The sequence below is a fragment of the Electrophorus electricus genome, chromosome 10 (genome assembly GCF_041902795.1).
Source record: "Electrophorus electricus isolate QZ-2024a chromosome 10, ASM4190279v1, whole genome shotgun sequence".
NCBI lineage: Eukaryota > Metazoa > Chordata > Actinopteri > Gymnotiformes > Gymnotidae > Electrophorus > Electrophorus electricus.
The window spans coordinates 31,145,778-31,167,955 of NC_137506.1; the positions used below are offsets into that span (position 1 = coordinate 31,145,778).

General features: G+C 42.4%; 2 protein-coding genes across 3 annotated transcripts; both read right to left on the minus strand.

Moving 5' to 3' along the window:
- Positions 1-951: 951 nt before the first annotated feature.
- plk4 (polo-like kinase 4 (Drosophila)) lies at positions 952-8,352 on the minus strand. Of its 2 annotated transcripts, none has more exons than XM_027019597.3 (16): positions 8,148-8,352; positions 7,272-7,367; positions 7,040-7,135; positions 6,760-6,874; positions 5,646-6,585; positions 5,023-5,069; positions 4,456-4,796; positions 4,151-4,255; positions 3,959-4,061; positions 3,707-3,856; positions 3,228-3,361; positions 2,857-2,951; positions 2,046-2,172; positions 1,754-1,897; positions 1,451-1,557; positions 952-1,372 (listed from the first exon to the last, which is right to left on the minus strand). In XM_027019597.3, the coding sequence occupies exons 1-16, from the start codon at positions 8,175-8,177 to the stop codon at positions 1,273-1,275; spliced, it is 2,730 nt and encodes a 909-aa protein (XP_026875398.2). In that variant the 5' UTR covers positions 8,178-8,352; the 3' UTR covers positions 952-1,272. The 2 variants fall into 2 exon arrangements, with proteins under 2 accessions (XP_026875398.2, XP_026875397.2); XM_027019596.3 differs by having other exon boundaries at positions 5,023-5,108.
- Positions 8,353-8,565: 213 nt separating this feature from the next.
- Positions 8,566-20,858, minus strand: hspa4l (heat shock protein 4 like). The gene is made up of 19 exons (XM_027019616.3): positions 20,382-20,858; positions 18,981-19,038; positions 18,504-18,644; positions 18,189-18,311; positions 17,939-18,038; positions 16,389-16,522; positions 16,028-16,272; positions 15,645-15,721; positions 15,420-15,571; positions 14,627-14,733; positions 14,059-14,192; positions 13,248-13,444; positions 12,853-12,930; positions 12,336-12,479; positions 11,258-11,383; positions 10,949-11,056; positions 10,537-10,656; positions 9,561-9,722; positions 8,566-9,437 (listed from the first exon to the last, which is right to left on the minus strand). Exons 1-19 carry the CDS (start codon positions 20,486-20,488, stop codon positions 9,276-9,278), a joined length of 2,475 nt encoding a protein of 824 aa, XP_026875417.2. The 5' UTR covers positions 20,489-20,858; the 3' UTR covers positions 8,566-9,275.
- Positions 20,859-22,178: the final 1,320 nt, after the last annotated feature.

Here is a 22,178-nt window from a genome sequence, read left to right on the forward strand (position 1 = left end):
TAGTGTGAGAATATGTAGTTATGTTTGTAATCAATAACTATCATAACAAAAATCATAACTATTGTACAATATGCAGTTATGTTTGTAATCTGCGAATTTACATCTAATCCTGTATGTTAAATGTGGAGATATTCATTTGAGGACAAATTATGCAACTTTTTTTTATGCTGACCAAGCCAGGGCGCTCGTTACTCTCTTGAAGTGTGATTAAGCTACTCGGATAAAACGCCAACTTTGTTTCAACTTCCGGTCCTGTGCTGGCTCCCCCGGGCTCTGCGGCACAACAGCAAGTTTCCTGTCGCTGCCGGAGAGCTCCGGTCGGTCGGTCGGCCGAGTCGAGCTGTTGGCACCATGCAGACGTTTCTGAAAGGCCGGCGTGTGGGCTACTGGCTCAGCGAGAAGAAGATGAAGAAGCTCAATTTCCTGGCCTTCGCTGACCTGTGCAGGTAAGCGCTGGACACGCACACGACGGCCCGACTATCCCTGTCACACACCTGAGGCTGCTAACCTGTTGCTTGGCTTGCTTATGAGATGTGGTCACACAGTGCATCAGTAACTGTCTCAGTGTAGAGATCGAGGCAAATTATGCAACTTTTTTTTTTTTTTTTACCAAAAAGTTAAAAAAAAATTTACAACCAATACTAAGTTACTCAATTACCTTTTGTAATCAATAGAAATACCTTCTTTTATCGCGAGCCAATTTAATTGCAGTTCTTCACTGACTTTATTACTATGACTACTGAATAATTATTGAAAAACTCTGCAACTTTTTAAAAATCATATCAGTAAATGTGAAAACATACATTTTTAATACACAGAATGGCAATGATCCAAATAGTTTCTAAATCTAGAAGCTATTTTTACTAGTTACAACTAAAGTACTGTGAAAATAAAGTGTTTACAAGTCCTGCCAGTTTGAGCAAAAACAAAAAGGCCATTTTCAGTGGAATAGTCAGCAAACAGATGTTTATTGCTTACATCTTTCTATATCTGACATTTCACTGAAGCACAGGGTATACATTTTCACAAAGTACAAAATACACAATCTTTTTTTACACAAAAGAAAACATTCAGAAAACACACTGTACAACATAAAAATATAGAATTTCCACTATCTCAGGAACTATCTGTACAACTGTTTAAAAATGTATTTACAGACACATAATGCATTTTCAGGAAGAACTATTCCACTGAAGTTTTTTTGTTGTTTTTTAAAAAAGTGCTTTTGACTGTGTCATGTGAGCACAGCATGTCCCATCTTGTGTGTGTTGCTCAGCGTCGTGCAGCAGGGCTGGCCAAAAGGCTCAGGATGGAGGAGAGGCAATGCAGCTTCTGCTTGACTAACTCTGGCAACTTCTCATTCTCCTTATACCTAAGGAGAGTAGGCAGAGTCATGAATAGGCATGCATGCATTCATTCATGCATTCTTTCATGCATTCTTTCATTGTACCTGGTGATGTGTCCTTCAGGCGAGGTAAACGTGATGCAGGAGACCCCTGCCTGGACCATAAGCTGGGACCCATCATTAAACTGAACCCAAACTTCTCCGCTCGTTAGCTAAAATGCAGAAACATGCAAGATGAATATGATGGTATCTAATGTTGAAAAGGATCGAATAAAGCACTGATAATGCAATGTACATATGGCATATTAACAGGAAAAATGACCAACACATCAACATGCAGTAGATGGAAACTGGGTAGAAAATAGAAGTGTTTCCAAGCAAGTGCGTCCTTTTATCCAAATCTTTTACCTGAGAGGCCCAGCCAATGTGTGGTACAAAGATGGACTTGAGGATTTTTCCTGCACTGAGGCTGCATCCTTCTTTGGCTGATTGCGGAGAGCTGCCTTTGGCCAAACTGGCCGTGGTAAAATCAGACCCACTGTATGAAATCATCTACAATAAGAACAAACGAACAATTTTTAAAAATTCTCTCATTAGGTTATGCACTACTGACATATGCTCGTAAATTAAATACATGTTGTGGCGATGTAAGACTCCAGTATTGGGGCATGACGAGGTACGATGGAGGCTTGTTGCTTACAGATGGGGTGATGTGGGGTGCCTGGGATGGACTCAGGCACACCTGAGCTACCTCAGCAGGGGCAACAGGAGCCAGAACAGAGGCAGGCTGGGCCACAGGGAACGGGGAGGTGGGGTTAGCTGGCCTCCTGACACACAGATAGGCAGCAAAAGTGAGACAACAGGAGGGGCTTTTTGGTATGAACACCGTGCGGTCCTGCTACACACTGACGAAGCAAATATTAGGGAGTGACAAGAATGCCTCAATGCAGCGATCAAGATATTTTCACACATCAGACCTTGAACATTTTTTGGTCTTTCTTTTGAGATGGTGCAAAATAAAGTGTTGAAAAATCGCAGTAAATACAACCCGAGTCTGACCTGCCAATAGGACTGGACAAATACTACAAAGAAATTTAATTTTGATCTTTTCAAACCCTCCATTCCAATAAATTGTTTTAGTCCTTAAATGCCACATCATCAGACATTTCTTTCAGTTGGGAGTTCTTCATGTCATATGGAACAGCATTAGAAAATAAAGCAGCTAAAAGCTCTTTTAGTGGAAGTTTTAGGTGTTGGAAGGCAGCTTGTGTTTTTGTTTGTATTATGGCCTATGTCCTGGAACAAACTTAATGTGCTGTTACTTTTGGCTGCAAGTGCCTTTTGACATACCTTATGCTTTACATTAATTTATTGCACATCTAAATTTTCAAATCCATGTTTTCATCATTACAGATTTTTTTTAAAAAAATCTTGATTCTCACATTCTGAAAATCGCATTAAAGCACGAAGTTGAATGAAATGAACTGATCGTAAAAATGGCCAGACACTACCTGCCAACAGTGATAGGAAAGAACGGCGTATGGCCAGCACTGCGCTGCTCCTCAGCACTGACGACAGCCTCCAAAGACACACACATCCTGTGCCCCTGACAGAAACACACACACACACACACACACACACACACGATGGACTTACTCTAGATCGTTACCGTGGACATTAGTCTTATTGTCCATTAGTAACAGTTTAGTAATTAACAAACCATTACTAAACATTACTAGCTATCTAGTGAACAATCAGTTCACTAGCAGCATCACCTGACTGCTACTGAAGCCAGCAGAGAACCAGCAGGAGGGAAGCGTGTGAGCTTCATCAGAAAGGGGGGACAAAGCTCCACTGGAGTAGGCAGTGTGGAGGGCAGTACCTCATCAGAAAGCTGCATGTAGAGTCTGCACTCGGGGCTCAGACCGCCCAGTCCGACGTCCCCCTTCACCGTGTACGACTTGCCACTCTTCTCCACTATCCTCATCTGGTCACTCGACTTGTGGGTTTTTGCACCTAAACAGGAAGGCCAAATTATTACTTGGCAGTGAATGGAGGAACTTGCCTAGGTTCTAAATTCTCACATTAGGGCAATAAAATCAATTCCTAACAGTTCCTTCCATGTGATGATGCTATTCTGACTACAGTGCTTTTCCTGGTTATAATTACTGCAAATGAACTACAATTTACTACAAATACAGACTTACTAACAGCCCCGTCGAAGAGAGCTGTATGGATATATGGATTAGGGGGCTAATTAAGGACTACTTAGAAGCTACATTAATTCAAATGTAACTATGTGCAGGAAGCTGCTGGTTTGCCAAGATTATGAGTGAAAGGAGATTTTAAAACAGTACCCACCATCATAGAAACACACTTCTACGTCTGCATCAGGAGAGTTCTCCATCAGCATGCACTTGGCAAAGTTGGTATACAGGGTTACTTTGGGAGTCTTGGACTTCACCAGCTGGACAAACTTGGTGGCATACTGATACTTCTTCCAGTATTTCTCTGAGGGGGAAAATATTATGACTGCATAAATTATTTTATTTATGACATCCAACATTTAACGTTAAATCTTGATACAACCACAACCAAATCGTGGAATGTTACCTGGCAAATCTTCATAACCGCATATAAAAATGTCTTCTGGCAGAGAGGGTGGATGATCCAACAGAGGAAACCCTTTACCCTCATTGGGTTGGTATACGGTCACCTGAATAGATACATACACAATACTCACATCGTGAGTTGTATATGACTTATGTTGTTGTTGTTGTTGTTGTTGAAGAGTGGTTCTCTTACCATTGAGCCATCACATGATATCCGCAGTACTTCTCTGACCTTCTCCTGAGCTCCCTGACCCTTCAGAAGCTCCATACACACTTCTCCTGTGTCCAGGATGCTAACCTGAAGAGGAAAGAAATCAGATTATGTATCCAGCTGACAAAATATTCATTCAAGCAAGTCACAGCACATTTGGTGTCTGTGGTAGCCTGTAACCAAACTCAAACAACCACAGAAGATTCGAGTTGAACCATTTAATGGTATACGTGAACTGCAGTATGAAGGCGGATTAGGAGCAGAGACCCTGAAGCATCCACACTCACCACTGCGTTTTTGGTCTTCTGCCTAATGGGCTTCAATCGCACAGCGCAGAGAGGAGGAAACGGATTCTTCTCCTTCCCCTCATAAGCTTTGCTCCTGGATGCAGGAGCGGGCTGCACATCAAGGCGTCCCCGAGCCACAGGGAAGCGGCCTGCTCCGGGCCCCATGTCCTCGCAGGCTCCTGGGTTGTTCTGGAGGTGGTAAGGATGGACAGGGACTCCACTGGTTCCCCTCACCGTCAGCCTGTCACTGCAGGAAGGCAGGGGCCCCAGCGCCTCATGCCCAGAATGGAAACTCCCACTACTGCTGTGGGTGCTCACATCTGCAGGCCTCTTGAAAGACCCTTAAAATTAAAACGAAGGTTGGTACTGTTAGGTGCTACATATAGTCCTTTATATGTTTCTTTCTAAGAAAATCTTATTTAAAAAAAAAGTAGAAGCATTATTTTTGGCATATTTGTATGTTTTAAGCAGAATAAAAAACTGCATTTTCAGGCTCATATAAACAATTCCTTCTTAGTTAGTTTTTATGTTTTAATCAAAATATTTCATCTAAAAAGAGTGAAGTACCATCAGTGCTGAACCACGGCTTTGTTTCAGGTTCTGCCATGTGTGATCTGACAGGATACACAGGAGTGGGGAAGGATGAGTCATAGCTTGGATGAAAGAACCAATTACAAACATTAGAAGTGAAATACACAAATTCAGTCCAAAGATACAAAGTATAGCACAAGTGTTTTGTACCACCATCACACTTTGTATTGGAATGTGTCAAGGAATAAAAACATGTAATGTAGGCAACAATGAATGAGAGCTATAATTGATCTTTGAAGAATTTTCTTAACATAAAATGCTAATAACTTTAGTGATTATTAGCATTTTTAGTGTTTAGTTCAGTTTTAGTTTAACTATTCTTTTAACTCAAACTAGCTTTCCATCTGTTTTACAGTGTGCTGGTTGGAAATTTGTCTATAAAATTCACTGGCTACATACAAATTATTTATATTTTTTAGTTCAGGTATAAATGTGTACAAAATATTTGTATACATTTCTTCCATTCCATATCAGAATAACTACATAGGCCTAAGGATTGTTATTTTATTTTATTTATTTATTTTCAAGCAGGCATCTCTCCATTTAAGCCACTGACACTAAATGCTTCCGTGTTCTTTACTAATGGCAAACTTTCCTACTTTGCAGGCTGCTTGACAGGAGGGGAGGGTAGTCTCCCATTCTCAGTGGAACCACGTGGAGCATCCTGGTAACCGGAAGCTGATGGGAAAATGTGGCCAGATCCTGGAAGCACCTCTTCCGAGTGGCATCTCTCCAGTTCCAGCTCCTGTCTGGTGTGGCTCCATCTAGCACCAGACCGATCAGAAGAGTGCGCCCGCCTCAGGTAGCGGGAATGTGGCCTTCCGCTGTCGGCATCAACGCGTGGCGGATTCGGCTCTCCAGCCATAAAGCTAGAGCTGGCAGAGTGCTGCGATTGGCTGGGCAGTGGCACCATGCGGTTGGGTAAGGCCTGGCCAATCACCTGCCTGGTTTTCCTCTGGAGCCGGGTACTGCTGCTATTGGTGGTGATGTTAGATGCTGTTGATATCGTTGCTATTCCACTATCTATGGAGCCCCCATCACTAGGCCCAGAGTCTTTGCTCATGGTGGGTCCATTTTGAGTCATGAAGGGGTGGTCCAGCACTGCAGACAGGCTCGGCCTGAGGGCAGGGTTCTTTTGCAACAGCTGCCGTATCAAGTCCTGCGCCTCAGGCGACACGTGAGCGGGCATCTGATACTCTCCCATGACCACTTTGCTCAGGGTGTGCTTGACCGTCTCTGTGTCAAAGGGAGGCCTGCCTGTCAGGAAGGCATAAAACATGCAGCCCAGAGACCAGACATCAGACTCCAGGCCATGGGCGCTACGCGTGGCCACCTCAGGAGAGATGTAGTTGGGCGTGCCGCACATGGTGAAGTGCTTCTCACTGGGCAGCCTGAGCTGCGTGGCCAGGCCAAAGTCTGCAATCTTAATGTTCATACTGTTGGTGAGCAGCAGGTTGGACAGGGTCAGGTCTCTGTGCATAATGCCATGGGTGTGAAGATACAACATGCCCTTCACAATTTGGTGCATGAAGTGTCTCACTGGTGAAAGAGAAGCCCAATAGACAAATCAATCAATTCAAACATCAAACACTTTAATTGAAAGGTTATTTCAGTCTTGAAAACTAGAGTAATATTCAATATCACTTTAAAACTATTAAAGCCAAATTTCTAATTAAAATCATTTTACCCTAGAACGGGTAATAAAAAATTTACCTTCTTCTTCGATGAAAGGTTTCTTCCTGTCTTTCAGAAAACGGCTCATTTCTCCATTATGGCACATCTCAAGAACCAGGTACACATAATTACTGTCCTCAAAGTAATTGTACAGCTAGAACCAAAAAAACACAAGCGTGAGAAATCAACAGCTATTTAGTAAAATTCAAAACAAACCTGTCAGAAAGTTCTGAAGACTAAACAGGTTAACAGCCCACATGTTTCCTAAAACCACATTAGCACAGGTAAGGGGAGTTCCCTAAGGGGAACTGTAACGCACCTCCAGTATGGACGGGTGTTTTAACCGACACTGGATCTCCACCTCGTTAATGACACGCTGAACCATGCCAGCTTTGTGCATGGCCTTTTTATCAATCTGCAGGGCAACACACAGACAAAACTCATAATTAGAGCAGATGAAAGCATAAAACCGCAGCCCTGGCATCAGGGCGGAATGCCCATCTGTTCCAACACGATCAACTGAAACGAAAAACCAAAGGGTACAGTCTTACCATTTTTATCGCCACTTCCAAGCCTGTATTTACAGATTTTGCTCTGTAAACGCACGCGAAGGATCCCTTACCGAGCAAGTTGAGAACTTTGAAGTCCTGAAAACAAATCATAGATTGAGATAGAGTGAGACACCAGCAATGACATGCATTACACAAACTTTTAAATAACATCCTTAATACCAAACAATACCATGTCCTATACTTTATTTCCCTTACCTCAATATTAAGATTATCAGATACTGTCAGGATTTTACCATCTTCTGTATACCTCCCGTTGTCGTTTAAATGTAGAAGTAAGGCTTGAATAACGTCAAGCATATTTTCTGTAGTGCAATAAGGAACTATACTGTGCAGCAGATTTATGATGTGACTGGTGTTCAGCTCGGACAGCGTATGTGTGTGTGTTTGTCTATGTATGGCTTGCTTTATAGCGTCCATGGTTACCTGCACCCAACAATGCCATTTGGCAAAACGGCATAAGGACTATTATCCCGGCTTTCCTCCCGCGAATTCACACGAATTGGACACCTCCACCTGTTTCCTGGCAACGGTGGGTTGAACGTCCCAATTCCCACAACACATATCGGCACGCCACGGCCTCCCGGGACAGACCCGGGATCCGACGGGAGCGGTTTTCGCTTTCCGCGGGCAGCGATTTAATCCGGACACGCACCCAAATAGCTAGCTAGCTAACTTCTTAACACCACCCTACTGCTGGCTAAACAATATTTACCCAACTTCAAATACCAAATGACGTCTTTAGCTGCATGATAAAACAACGCATTTACATAATTAGCCGCTGCTTTAGCTTCAGTTAGCCTCGCTAGCTAGCTTAGCTACGTTATCTTAGCCAAGTTTCCGCGCAACTTCACTCACCTCAATCTTATCACCGATCGGCGCACTCATCTTTGCTTCATAACTTCTTCAAGCCGAGACTCGATAAACGCAGTAAAGTCCTCGTTCATTTCATGACTTCGTCGACTGCGATGCTTGAAAATACGTTTAAATGTTGTACTTTTGTTCCCCTCCACGGTATTTTCGTTTCCTCCATTTTGAAAAGTCCGCCCGTTAACATTCGCGATGACGTGCACTGACGTCATCTTAGCGACTAACACTCGCGCATACTGAGGGACAAAAAAAAGCTTCCAGCGTCTCGTTAAAATGTCTGGATTAAACAGCACTCGCGTCTACATTTTAACGTTCGAGAGGAGATTATCTTTTAAGTTTTATTTTTTTAATTATTTTCCCTTTGCAGAACAATCACTAGGTGGTCTACAAAAGCCTTAGTCACACACTGGTCAAAGATGTTTTTATTAGATGCCATCGTCAAATCTCATGACCCGACAGGGGGAAATGTATGAATAAAGGAATAAATAGCTCATTACATTGTATTTGTAAATGACAACTCGGAGCTGGAAGCATTGCCACTTCACCACCGGGAGTGTACCGGTATATACATATCTACTTACGGGTAAATTCAAATTACTAAAATAATATTTACAGGTCCTCGACAAGACATCCTTTTGAAAGTCATGTATTAATACAAATATATACTCTATATATTTATATATTTATATGTATAATTGCATACATATTCACTCATGTTTATTCAGCCATTACTCAGGTTCCCCAAACAAGCTACAATTCGCCATGACAGAACGAGTGCTTTGGACTGCTCCGGTGATTTTCACATCATCTTAAAGAATACAATATGTTGTTGAGAGTGGCAACATTTTTTTCAAATGCTAGGCTACAACTAATTTACATGACTATCATGGGTGTCTAACCCTGGACCTAATTTCACATAAAGCTGTAACATTCAAAGGATAGTGGACTCCGAACTGTCATACGTACAACAGAAGACCAATGGGAAACTTTAAACAAACAGATGTGCAAATACAGTAGTGCACGCAGAGAGAATGGAACCGACTGCAGGTTCAGAGTCAGTTATGAGGGTCATATGGTGGCTTGAGGGAGGCTAGCAAAGGCTGGATGTGGAGCTGTTCAGTCCACCTCCATCTGTCCAGGGTTCTTTGTCTGCTGGCTGCCTTTGCCATCGGTGCCTTGTCCTGCTCCAGGGCCGTTGTGAGCCCCGCTGTCGTCCGCTGGCTCTTCAACTTTGGGTTTGGGTCGGTTCACCACAGGACTGCAAACTTCTTCTAGCTCCTACAAATGAAGTAAAGCACACAGAGATTTTACTCAGGTCAGCAGCACGCCGGACACCCCCAACTGTGACGCAGGCCTGTCCAAGCATGAACCTGCTCGGTTTGTAATGGCAGTTCGACTCACTCGCACTTTCTGAAGGATCTCTGCCACCTTCACAGCTGGATTCTGAGCGATGGTGAGTTTGCACTGGGCATTCATCTTGGTGTTCATCCAGTTCATGGTTTCATTTACACTCTTCTCCACGGTGCTCATCTCCTCCGTGTTCAGGTGCTGGTAGCGCTCATCCTGGTGGTCAAAATGCATTCCACCATTATCTCTGACCATAAAACCCAGTTCACACTCATTTCAGTATTTCAGCCTGCTATTCCTGGTTCAGGCTAACATCATGCATGACATAAGAATTTTAAGTCAAGGTCTGAACTCAGAGCAACTGCCATGAAATTCTGACATCTTTAATCTTAAAATTAAATCTTAAAATTACCATAATCAAAAAAGTGCTAAAGTGCTTAATGCTATTGTCATAAATATAAAGAAATTACACTATGGATGCACATGGCACGTCGTAGCTTCAATAAATAAATAAATAAATAAATGCATTTAACCAAATAAATAAATTTTAAAAACCAGATCACATCTCACTACATAGCAAAATCACATAAGCTAATTACTTTTTATTAGATGGGAATATAAATTAAAAATGCTCAAATATTCTCATACCGTAAAAAGACTCTGACCCAATAAAAGGTGGACATGGTGCTTTAGGGAACACAAGAAACTAAACAAGACCCACTGAGCAGGACTTGGATGATGAAAATCCTTAACAGTGTGAAAATAATTAGGCCAGTCCCAGCAGTGCAGTGATCTTCTGAAGAAAAGTCTGTAAATGGGGGTGGTAAACTGGTCCCAAAGGAACTGTACCATAACAGTCATTTGCAAAAGGCAGTACACCATGGCCTTCACTTTCTAAATCGGATTACCGCGTAACAGATTATGACGTTTAAAGCATTTATTCAGGCTGCCAGATGTGCCTTTTTTGGGGTTGAAGCTGTAACAGTGATGGGCGGCTGATCCAGGAAGTGTGCGTGTGGAGACGGTTTACCTTCTGCTTGTATGCCTCCACAGCTTTCAGGAAGATCTGGATTTTTTTGCCCAGCTCATCAAAAGCTAGAGGCCTTTCCTCCTGCTCCCTGTGCCTCTCCTCAATCGGGTCACCGAACCTCTATGAGATCCAGAGGAAACAAAGTCATGTCATCGTGCACGCAAAAGCAAGAGGAGGAAGGTGAGGACTCAGTGCATGATATAGAATCAGATTTCCATTCAGATCCATTTGGATCTCATAAGCGAGATGTATATTCATTCTGTCCATCAACACAGACGATCCCTTTACAAAATGAATCCAAAGTTGTCATGCAAATACTTTATTTTAAACAAAAACAAATGCCTTCAGGAATAAAAAAAGCCAAATCCATCCATGTATTAAACACAGGACTGTGTGTCGTAAGGATACCTACTTTGAGCTCAGTCAGCTTCTCTAGATAGATTTGTTTTTCTTGGTCTTCACCATCCTCATATAACCAGTTCTCTGTGTCCTCAAGCATTAGAGTAAGTCTGCTACTGTCCTGCACAGGACAACACCCACACCCAAACCCACACCCAATGAGGGAGAAGGAAAACCAGATTTAATTGGCCACGACCTTTCATACATTTGTAAAAATTCATGCATTATGTAAATATACAAAAATTGCACATAAAATATTTTATCTATAAACAAGTGTAACAAAGGAACTCTGGATGATTGGTCGGAGAGGCGATCTCCTCACATCCTCAGTAATGTAGTTCTCGTAGACGCCACACAGCTTGTCTCGCAGGTCATACACATACTCCTCCACGGCATTCTTCGCATCGTTCCTCTCCTTCTCCAGCTTGTCCTGGATTATCATCTTCCTCTGAATGAGGAAATATTCATTGTTGTCACAAAGATAGAATAACTGAAAGACAACCACAATGTTAATAGCAACGATCAGTACAAGTGGCTTGGCTGAGCGGCAACAATTCAACTAGTTTTTGGCACCATTTACTTGTTTGACTATTCTAGTCTGAGTAATGTTAGTCCTTTCTTTGAATGCCTGTGCCATCCAGGGGTTGACACTCACAGACAGGGGATTCAGCATAGTAAAAAAAGAGATACGAGAGAGAAGACGCTCATAAGATCAATCCCAGAGGTGGGCTGCCGTCCTCCTGACAACATCTACTAATATCCAGTCCCTGAGGTCTGAGCTAAGCTCAGCCATGGGTATATAGAACAAACGCTAAATCCCTCATTTGGTTTGGTTAGTGAGATGCCTTGACAGGTCTACTCCAGAGTTTACTAACTCACAGCATGGGAGGCTTAACCATATGGTCCATTTTAGTCTGAAACTGTGATGGAGACCGTCACTTAGGAAGGTTAAATGGGCGCTCCGGCTCTTTGGTCCAGTGGTCAGCGTTCAGGTTTACTTCCTGTCAGGCCTGGGTGTGAGTCCCAGGTAGGCTGGCTGCCTTCCACTTCTGTTACACATGGCGACAGAAGTGAGATGGCAGTCAGGCTATCGGGAGAGAGCCCCAGGTTGATGAGCCCACCCGTGCTGTGCGGGGATGGTGGAACCCAGTGCGAGGACCCCTGATAAGGGGCATGGGCGTGGCCCTGACAGAAGGACCCGTGGACAGTGTCATGCAGAGAGGAGGGTGTGATGGAGACTACCACTTAGGAAGGTTAAATGGGTGCTCTTGCTGCTATGTCAGGGAGCTGGCTCATTGGTGCAGTTACCTCCTGTCAGACCTGGGTTTGAGTCCTGAGCAGGGTGGCTGTCTTTAGCCTTTGTTACAAAATCACACTGTGCAAAAATGAATCAAACTCACCTCCTCTTCCACCAGGCTGTTGAGTATCTCTCTGTCCATCTGTCTGGAAGTGCAGGTCGAGATGGGCAGATCAACGCTCTTCACCTTCAACTTGGGTTTGTTGCCTCCTACTCCATGATCCTGCTTTTCAGAGCAACCGCCCTCCTTTAAGAAATCAAACAGAGTGGGTAACTAAAGACATCAGCAGGCATATACAGCAATAACAAAGGACTTGCTCTTATGATATCAGTAAACAGAGCATTCCAGTTACAGAGAGTCACTGCAAGTGTTTTGTTCTATTTCATCACTCAACACACCTCAGTCTGGTAGACAAGTGGAACAGAACTCAAGTATGTCAGGCAGTGGTAGCCCAGTGGTTTAGGTACCTGATTAGTAATCAGAAGGTTGCTGGTTCCAGTCCCACCACTACCAAGTTGCCACTTAACAGCCCCTGAGCAAGACCCATAACCCTCAACTAGGTGTGTTCAGTCATAATTGTAAGTCGGTTTGTATAAAAGTGTCAGTTATATGTAAATACCTTATTATTAGAACTGTGGGCTTTCCCCTCTTCGTTGGGTTGCTCACCTTGGCCCTCCTGGTCCACCTGCATTTTAGTCTGAAATGCAAAGAAAACACAATGCTGGCGTCTCAGCCTGGTCATATCAAGCACTCAAAAGTAAACAGCTATGTGCACTAAATGCATTTCCTGTACACATTAATTTCTTTATGAAAAAGGGTTCTCAACATGACGACTTTCCTATTTTTGGAACTAATATTTACATAACAAATAAATGTGTCTGAACTGCATATGGTACGGTTTATTGGTGCCTCTGCGTGCCATATGTTCAAAGTCAGTGTAGATTCACTGTTTCCATATACCGATAAGTACTGCTTCTTCGGCTACAGAGGAAAGCAGAGGCAGCATGTGTCTACCTGGTCCTCTGGCCTGCCTTCATTCTGGATGGTGGGCTCCGTCTCCATCTGCACCTCTTCCGCTTCTCCTTTCTGCTTTTCAATCATACAGGCGCTCGACACACTGAAGATGCCATGCACATTCACACGCACTTTCACCTTGACCTTCGAGCTGTCCCCGTCTGGCTGCGGCACAACATTTTGGACGGTGAAGCACCCTGGGAGATCAGAGGAGGGACTGCAATGAGTGCAGAAGCGCTCTGGTTTTTACAGGTGTTTGACGAGCGTTATTTTCTGAACACTCCTGAAAAAACTCCACTAAAGGAATAAACCCACTGACTCAAACAGACTTACAGTGGAAACCTAAAGACCATTTTCTCATTACAAGTCCCATTATAAATGCATTTTGAGTCAAGAAGTTTTTTTCCAGTTCTTTTCTAAGTACAAAGAAAATTGTTCAAATTGTTGACAACTGAGCACATGCTACAGATGATATATCTGGAGATTAGGTTGAAAGACAAGTATTTCTTTAATACAGATCATTACTAAAGGGATAAGGGCAAATGACATCAGCAATCACACAAATATAAGACAAACATTAAAAAATATAAAATATACACAAAAATATGTCAATTTTTTTTTTTACGTAAAAAAAACACAATAAGGCGGAGGTTTGTGATAACTCTTGCAGGAGTAAGTGTTTCATAGGACTCAAAGTCTCTGTCCTAATTTACCAAACAGGTTCCTCACTTTAGTTTAGCTTTGAAACAAATGCTCACAGAGACTGTATGCGCTGCAGGAGAACCAGACAATAGTAATATGCACTTCTCACCTATTCTGGTGTCTGGGAATGGCAGATCCTGTGGAGAGCTGTAAAATGCTTCCAGGTCAAATGGCTCTTTCTTGTGGAAGGTAATGACTTTGGAGAAGGGTGCTGCATGGTTCTTATTGTACACCTCACATTCACTATGAAAAAAGGACAAGGGATTAGAAGACAGATGTGTCGTGTAAATGATCACAATAACACATTCAAGGTCAATGGGTTTGAACTGTTAGCATTACTGTTCCTTCCTGTCACCTGACATACACAAGCCACAGCTGAGAAGATGAGTTATCTAACTTTCTATTTAATCCTTGCAAAAGGTCTGAAGAACCTGATAACATCTTTAAGGGAACTGTCAGCAGTATTAACTGATATGTTGGACAGGATTTTTGAGTCAATGGCTGTAGCAAAAAATTATTAATTCTGTTAAGATATTAGGTTCCATACACTCACACTACAGGTTAAGATCATAATAAATAAAGTAAATATGAATATTATTATACCATGAAAACAAAGATTTAAAAACCATTTGATAAGAAATGTAACTTTTGCCAATTCAGTCTGAAAAGACTCGTACCCAACACCCTCATCTGTGGGAGACCTCCAGCGAAGGGTAATTGGAAAGGGGACCACATCTGTGATGGAGAATTCACGAACCTTAAATGCTGGGGACAAGATTGCACACTAGAGACACACACACACACACACACACTAATGAATACAATACAAACAAGCAAATATTTAGTAAACAAAACATTCCTAAAGAAGTTTTCATGTTGCTCAGTGTATTTTTCAGACTAAATTCATGTTTTTTTTGCCATAGTTCTGCTATTTGAAAACATCTCCAAAAAGTAGTGAAAGCTACCCCCACCCCCACACATGTATACACACCCACCCCCACCCACACACATGTATACACACCCACCCCCACCCCACACACCCCACCCCCACACATGTATACACACCCACCCCCACCCCCACACATGTATACACACCCACCCCCACCCCCACACACCCCACCCCCACACATGTATACACACCCACCCCCACACATGTATACACACCCACATCCACACCCCACCCCCGCATACATGTATACACACCCACATATGCTACATTCGGGCAAAAAAGACATTTTTTTTAAAAGCTTTTATAGTTATTTTTAAGAATGTTCATATAAACAGCTAAATGCCATAAATGTAAATATAAAAAAATATATAGTGAACCAAGGTCAGTATGTGTGTGTAAATGTAAAAAATGTAAATGTAAAAAAAAATTAAACTTAAGACAGCCAAATGCAGATGTAACCAGACAAAAGAGTGAAGAGCACGTGGCCATTGTGTCTGTGGCTGTGTCCTGCTGCTCTGTACCTGTAGAGCACACCCCCGAGCTACAGCCTCGTCCGCGTTCAGGGTGGTGCTGATGTCTTTACCGTAGAACCGGGAGATTCTCTCCTTAATGGTAGGAATTCTAGTGGCTCCGCCCACAACTTCAACAGCACAGATCTCGTCTCTGCTCAGCTCTGCCACAGAAAGCAAATCAGTCCCTGGTGTTAAACATCTACTGTGTGGACTGAGAACTGCGCGTGTTCTTACTTGACTGGTCCATAACGGCTTTCAGTGGTGCTTCCACTCTCATGAGGAGGGGGGCGCACATCTCTTCAAACTGACCCCTGGGAAATAACAATGACATAAGTATCACAAAATAAATCACACTGAGAACTGACAGTCATATTTTCAGGACACTGTGCAACACTTAAAATGATCTACAAATAATAAAAAAAAAAACAAAAAAAAAACACCACCACCATCATGGCCATTTTTCCACCATCTATTGTCCAGTGGTGGTCACATGAACCATAGTGTGAAGGTCAACTATACCATCTCTTACACATCCATTAATATTTTTCTTTTTCTTTTTTTTTAAACTATGCAACACTAATTTCCTGCAGGGTTGTGGCTCCTCTGTGACTCCTTACCTATTCATCTTCCCCGAGACGTCGATGTCATTCATGAAGCACTCGATGTTGAGCGGCAGCTCCGAAGAGTTGGCGCTCATCAGCTTCTTTAGCTTCTCACACTCTTGGTAGAGCCGGAGCAGGGCACGAGGGTTCTCCTTCACGTTCAGCCTGTAACGGCTCTTAAACTCCTCACAGAAATGCTCCACCAGCACCTCGTCAAAGTTGCGTCCACCTAGATACGGGTCAAAGGACGTAGCGAGCACCTGTGCAAAAGAAAAGCTCAAGTGGATATGAAACATTTTAAAAAGGTGCTATAATGTACGTTTACGACTTAAACGTCCAAACACACTGAGCTCTTGAGGCCAGATATGGAACTAACCTTCAGTTTTCCCTTGTTGAAGGACACTATTGAGACTTGGTAAGATGAGTGACCAAGGTCCACAAACACTACATTACGGGGCTTCTCTTCTGGGTTTGGCAGATCCTGCTTATAGATGCCATACGCCAAGGCCACTACAAGAAGACGAAAACAAAAGGAACCTCTCTGTATCCAACTGTTTCATTGACAAAAATTAATCTTAACAAAAGATAAAATCTACTTTTCAGACAAGCTTGTTATGGATGTTGATTCATTCTGAGGGAAAATCTGATGTCGGCGTCAAGTCAAACCATTTTCATACAGGACAGAATTTAATCCATTTCCATGTCAAGAAAAAAATGGAGTAAACCCTGATGTTGCTGTCTGTGGTCCTAAACATGACTGCTGATAAAGCATGATCTCAGTATTAGAGAGCATTACATTATACTGAATGTCCCTGTGGCCAAATTCCTAAAGAACACTGACAGAACTGCGGAACTGAGGCATGAAAACGCATTCCAGATATAACGACAGAAATGCCCAGAATCTGAAATTATTTTTTTAAACATGTCCTTGCACTGTCCAGAGACTTTGAGTGTTCAAGTGTAACAACTACATTTCCTGACTACAAATCCCGACATGCTTGTCTTTGTGCACACACAAGACTATATATCACAGTGTGTGGGGGTTAGCTAGTTGCATAGGAATAATGCTGAAAACATTAGCTTTAAGTACACCAATAACATTAAAAATCCCTGAGCACAGCCCTAACTACAAATTCAGAGCACAACAATATGCAATGACTTATGAATCAGGGCAACAGCTTTTCTGCAAATTTTGTCAACATACTAAATACTGGACATGAAAAGACACTTGCAACAACTTTGTCAAATCTGGACACACTTCAAGAACAAGGCGAACTCAAACTCACTTGGTATGCTCTGCCAAGTGACAGAGGAAACAACAAAATTGTCAGAAAGACAAATTAGTTTGTGGAGAGTTTGGTTGGAAGTGTGGGGAGCCAGACATACCACCTGAAAACATGAGATGTCCCGTAGTGCTTAAACACTGTAGATAACGAACCGCGCTGCCAGAAAACGAGAGTAATCTTTGCTAAACTCATCTGCCCCGCTCTTTGCTTTTCTTAAAGGAAAAGCTGTTAAAACCTAACAGCTAATACAAATGGAAAAACCAAAAAAGAGAAAAAATAAAATGAAATTTGAGGGGGGGGGGGGTTTCCACAGGTGCCTAACCAGATAGATCATCACATGCAACACCTGACTTAGGGATATGACTGCTTTTAGGCACACTAGCTGTCAAGGATGTGCACGGCTCACAGTCACAAAAGACTTATTGAAAAGATGAAAGCCAGGACCTTGGACAGCTCTTATTCATTAAAGTTGCCACATGGTGCCATTCAACTATTGAGTAGTTTTGCATTCAAAAAGTCATGCATTTTCTTTATATTTAAACAAAGATGACTACAGTGTGCCATGAGTTGTGAGTTTGGCACACAGAAGAATCTATAGAAAATGCATTATTTCAAAGGTCTTATGCTTCTTCTTGCAGACCTGCTGTGGTATCATTAATCAGTTTCAAGCAATTCAGGCCGGCAATCTGAGAGGCCTCCATCAGAGATCTACGCTGTGCATCAGTAAAGAAGCTGGGCACCTACACACACACACACACACACACACACACACACACACACACACACACACACACAATAAAGAGAAATGTTCACAAAAAGATAAGGGCCAATGCAAAAACCCATACAAAATGCTCTTGAGAGTAATAAAAACTGACTATTTGGCAACTCACAGAAATCACACAATCCACCACGGGCTTCTTTAACGCGCTCTCTGAAGTCTCTTTCAGCTTGGTGAGCAGCATGGCAGTTACCTGCTCAATAGTGAACACCTTGTCCTCGTCCAGGTAACGAACCTGTAAACAAAAAGGTCTTCGTTACCTTTGTGTTTCATTGCCTTTGCGCAGTTCAAACTAGGTCAGCTCATTTCCACTCAAAGTTTGTCATGTTTAAAAGGGTTTATATTTAGGGTTTAGAGTTTTTATGCTGTTTAAGTGACATTTTGGAGTACAGCAGTAATGTAAGAATGTGAAGACAAGACCCCTCACCTTCACTCCAGTGTTGCCATTGGTGAACTTGTGAAGATTGTAAGGCAACTTGGCTTTCTCACCCTGAATAAAAGGATCGTCAAACGCTCGCCCGTGGAATATCTTAAAGCCATGAAGCGAGTTTTTAAAGTTTGTTATGATCTGTAGGAAGAAATTATTTTGTTTAATATTTTGCAAAATCAGACCCTTACACTTTAGCACAGGGATGGCGTATCGCTTAAATACACTAGAACGGGGTTTCTCAACCCAGTCCTAGGGATCCACCAGCCAGTACACGTTTTCACTCTAACTCAGCTCCCAATATGCCTGTAGTACAGTAGCACTAAGTATTGAGTGTTTCTACAGGAATAATAAGACCTGAGTACAAGTACCGTACAGTGGGTCCTGAGGACCACTGGGATGAGAAACAAACACCAGTCTAGGACATACATGTGCTAGCAAAATGTTGGAAATAACAGTTAAACTTTGCATCTGTACCTGACTCTTAGCAGCATTTCCAATGGTTCGGTTTTTAGGGCCCAGAGAAATGCATGCTCTGTGGGGGAAACAAGCCATTCATTACATTACTGTTGAGCCTGCAAGAGACTGTTGTCCTTCCTGTGTTGCCCAAGCACCACAAAGTCACACAAAGGCTACAGGACAGGACCCCCCCCAAAAAAAACAAAACAAACAAAAACAAAAACAAAAAACAAACAAACACAAACTGGGAGATTGTTATTAAGTTTAGGATGCTGTGAATTTTGGCAGTAAAGCAGTGTTGTGTAATATAAAGGACTATATAGGCATGCCTTAAAAAAAATACATTTTTCTGAGGTAGAGACAGTAACAAATACATCATCCGAACATCGTAAACATCCTTTAAAGGTAAAAGAATCGGCAAACGTAAAAAAATAAATAATTAAGATGATTGGGAAACCGTACCACAGATGGCAGAATATTAGTCCATTAAGAGACATGATTCAGGCTTCAGCGCAGCCAACACGGGGGACGGGCCGAGGGGCTTAGCTTCGTAACTAACCCGAGAAACTACGTGGCTATGCTGTAATCGCGTCTTTGTGGAGATGCGGTTACGCACATTCGGACCTTGGCGGAGAATACAGGTATACATATATACACAAGTTTCTACATGTACTGCGTTTCGTTTTGCTGAATTGATACAAATGTTCCCGTGTCCGGGCCTCTGCTCCTGTTCGCGTGTTTAGGGCTTTTCCATATCAAGGAAAACTGGACACACTAGGACTCACTGTCCTGCGTCCAATGTCAAAGGACTAGCGCGTTATAGCGCACCAGGATCCGCACGCAACGTAATGGATATGGCACGTGTTTCATTTTCTTCGTGAAACATGAAATCGGACGATGCGAGCAAAAAAATGTTACGAGGAATCCATGTGACAGTCGTACATGGCGTTCAAGGCTTGAAGACACCTAGTTCGACTTGACTGCTTATATTTCCACTTTACAGAAAAGTTATACTGATTACAAGAAAGGCGCCTGAATTGTTTACTGTCAAGCAGCACCTTATGTTCCTACAATTAAAAAAAAAAGATAATCCAAAGAGCCCCCGTTAATCCCCAACACAGACAGGCATCACCGGGGTAACGGGCTGAACCCTGGGCAGCGCGTCACGATGTCCCAGTCTTTGGACATATGTTTGGCTACACCGTGGAAAACATCATCCCTTGTTTAAAATTCAAACATAGCTGGCTCACCTCGTAAAACAAAAACAACAGCACAATGCCCTCTCCCTAGAACAAAACGCTCTTGCAGACTGGGGGATGAAATATAGATAAAACAAGGAGCGTCGCCAGCCTCGGGAACTGCACACACTGCGTAGCAAAATCCAGCATCATTTTCCAGGGATGGCACGGATATACTTACGGGGTGCATCTGTCACTGTATTCATTTGCAATGGTTTCAATGCCGCCGCTCCGCGCAACGGCGATGTAACAGTTCTGAAAGCCCACATCAAAGCCCACCACGGACATGCTAGACACTGGAGATTATATCTGGATGATAATGACCCACCGCCCCTAATCCAAAACCTCGACCCAGCTAAGTGTTACTCGCTGTGACGCAAGACAAGCTATTAAAAGCCAACTCTTTCCGACCCTGCTAGAAGACGGGTTTTTTTTTTTTACTGCATGCTCGCAGCCTGCACTTATAATGTCAACCGGCGATATTGGCAAACCTGCGCAATTGTCAAGAGAGCGGAATAGCCCCAAACCCCGCCTCCCGCAGGCTCTGATTGGTTGCCGAGCTCAGAAAACACGCGCGATTGGTGCAACAGGCCAGATAAGGACGAAAAATCTAGAACCTCGCAAGAGAGGCTGGCAATAAACGTCACTAGGTATGACCGTGCAACTGAGCGACCAATGAGGGATGCAAATAAACTGGCATTCGGTCAACCAATAAACCAATTATATATATATATATATATATATATATATATATATATATATATATATATATATATATATATATATATATATATATAAAAGCAGTACTACGACTACTACTACTAATAATAATAATAATAATGTACACATATATTACTAACTCTATGGCATACAACCTGTACCTAAATTATATTTATTGCTATACTGCAGCATAGTGTATTGTAGCATAATAAAACCAGTCATTACTTAGATCCCTTATAATTTTATGTACAGCAGTATTTTCTCGTGTCGAGTGCATCGTGATAATTTGTTATTTGGAAAAATTCAGTGTTATTGTTATTAGTTTGTTATAATCTTACTTTAAAAATAAATTGCATGTGTCATGGAGTAACCCTTTTCTACACTGTAGTATTTTCCCTGCAATAACATAGCTCAATTAGATGATCATCTAATTATTATACTTTTCGGATTTGCTGGAAAAACTCCAGAAATGTGAAGTGCAGTCTTGCTGCCAGTTAGTGGAGAGCTGCACCACTCTGGTTTTAAATCCATTTTTAGAAAACCTTTAGGAACACCCTGTCAGTAGTCTGCACATTTTAAAATCTATTTTAAAGGCATCCGGGTCGGGTAATTCACCTTAGTATGTAATTGAGGTCTGAGATGAGCTACAAAAAAGTGGACTGACTATCCGATTATATAAGACAACCAAAGATATAAAATGACTGGTCTTAACGGATCCCATAATGGCGATGTATGTTACTCACACTATGTTCTCTGTTTCTTGTTTCTTTGTTTGCAAAGGCTCAAATACTGATAGGATCTGTACACAGTATCAGTTAGGAGTAAACAAAAACAACACAGGCGTGACATGTTAAAAGAGAACAGAAGAGTAACAGTGTGTCCCGCAACCGCCCTCAGTCCGTGACTGCAACTCCCGTCTTCCCCAGCACCTCACCAGATCCTCATCAACAGTTTACTAGTGTCACTTGTGTCTCGTCTTTGCTACGCTTTTTATTCTCTCCGGTTCCGTTCATTCCCTGCGAAGTATTATCGCTGTTCTATCGCGTGTACGGAGCAATTCCCTGGGGTGTGTATCTGGCTATTATTCTCGTCTGTTTCGCTTTACAACTGTTGCTTATTACGCTACAAATAAAACTCAGCTATCCGTAAGCGTCTGGCCTCTTCTAAGATGTCACACAGTGTAACACATGACATCAATGCTACACACCGTATACTGCTTAAACAACACAAAAAAAAGAGAGATACAATAAATTAATAC

Excerpts from the sequence above, each read along its gene's own strand:
- plk4 (XM_027019596.3), bottom strand. The coding sequence starts at position 8,177 with ATGAGTGCGCCGATCGGTGATAAGATTGAG. Across the intron at positions 3,362-3,706 it reads AGAAGTGTGTTTCTATGATG|GTGCAAAAACCCACAAGTCG; the intron begins GTGGGTACTGTT and ends CTTCCTGTTTAG. Across the intron at positions 1,373-1,450 it reads CCTGAAGGACACATCACCAG|GTATAAGGAGAATGAGAAGT; the intron begins GTACAATGAAAG and ends TACTCTCCTTAG.
- hspa4l (XM_027019616.3), bottom strand. The coding sequence starts at position 20,488 with ATGTCCGTGGTGGGCTTTGATGTGGGCTTTCAGAACTGTTACATCGCC. Across the intron at positions 18,039-18,188 it reads TGGTGGATTGTGTGATTTCT|GTGCCCAGCTTCTTTACTGA; the intron begins GTGAGTTGCCAA and ends GTGTGTGTGTAG. Across the intron at positions 15,722-16,027 it reads GTCTCGGGGAAGATGAATAG|GGGTCAGTTTGAAGAGATGT; the intron begins GTAAGGAGTCAC and ends GTTATTTCCCAG.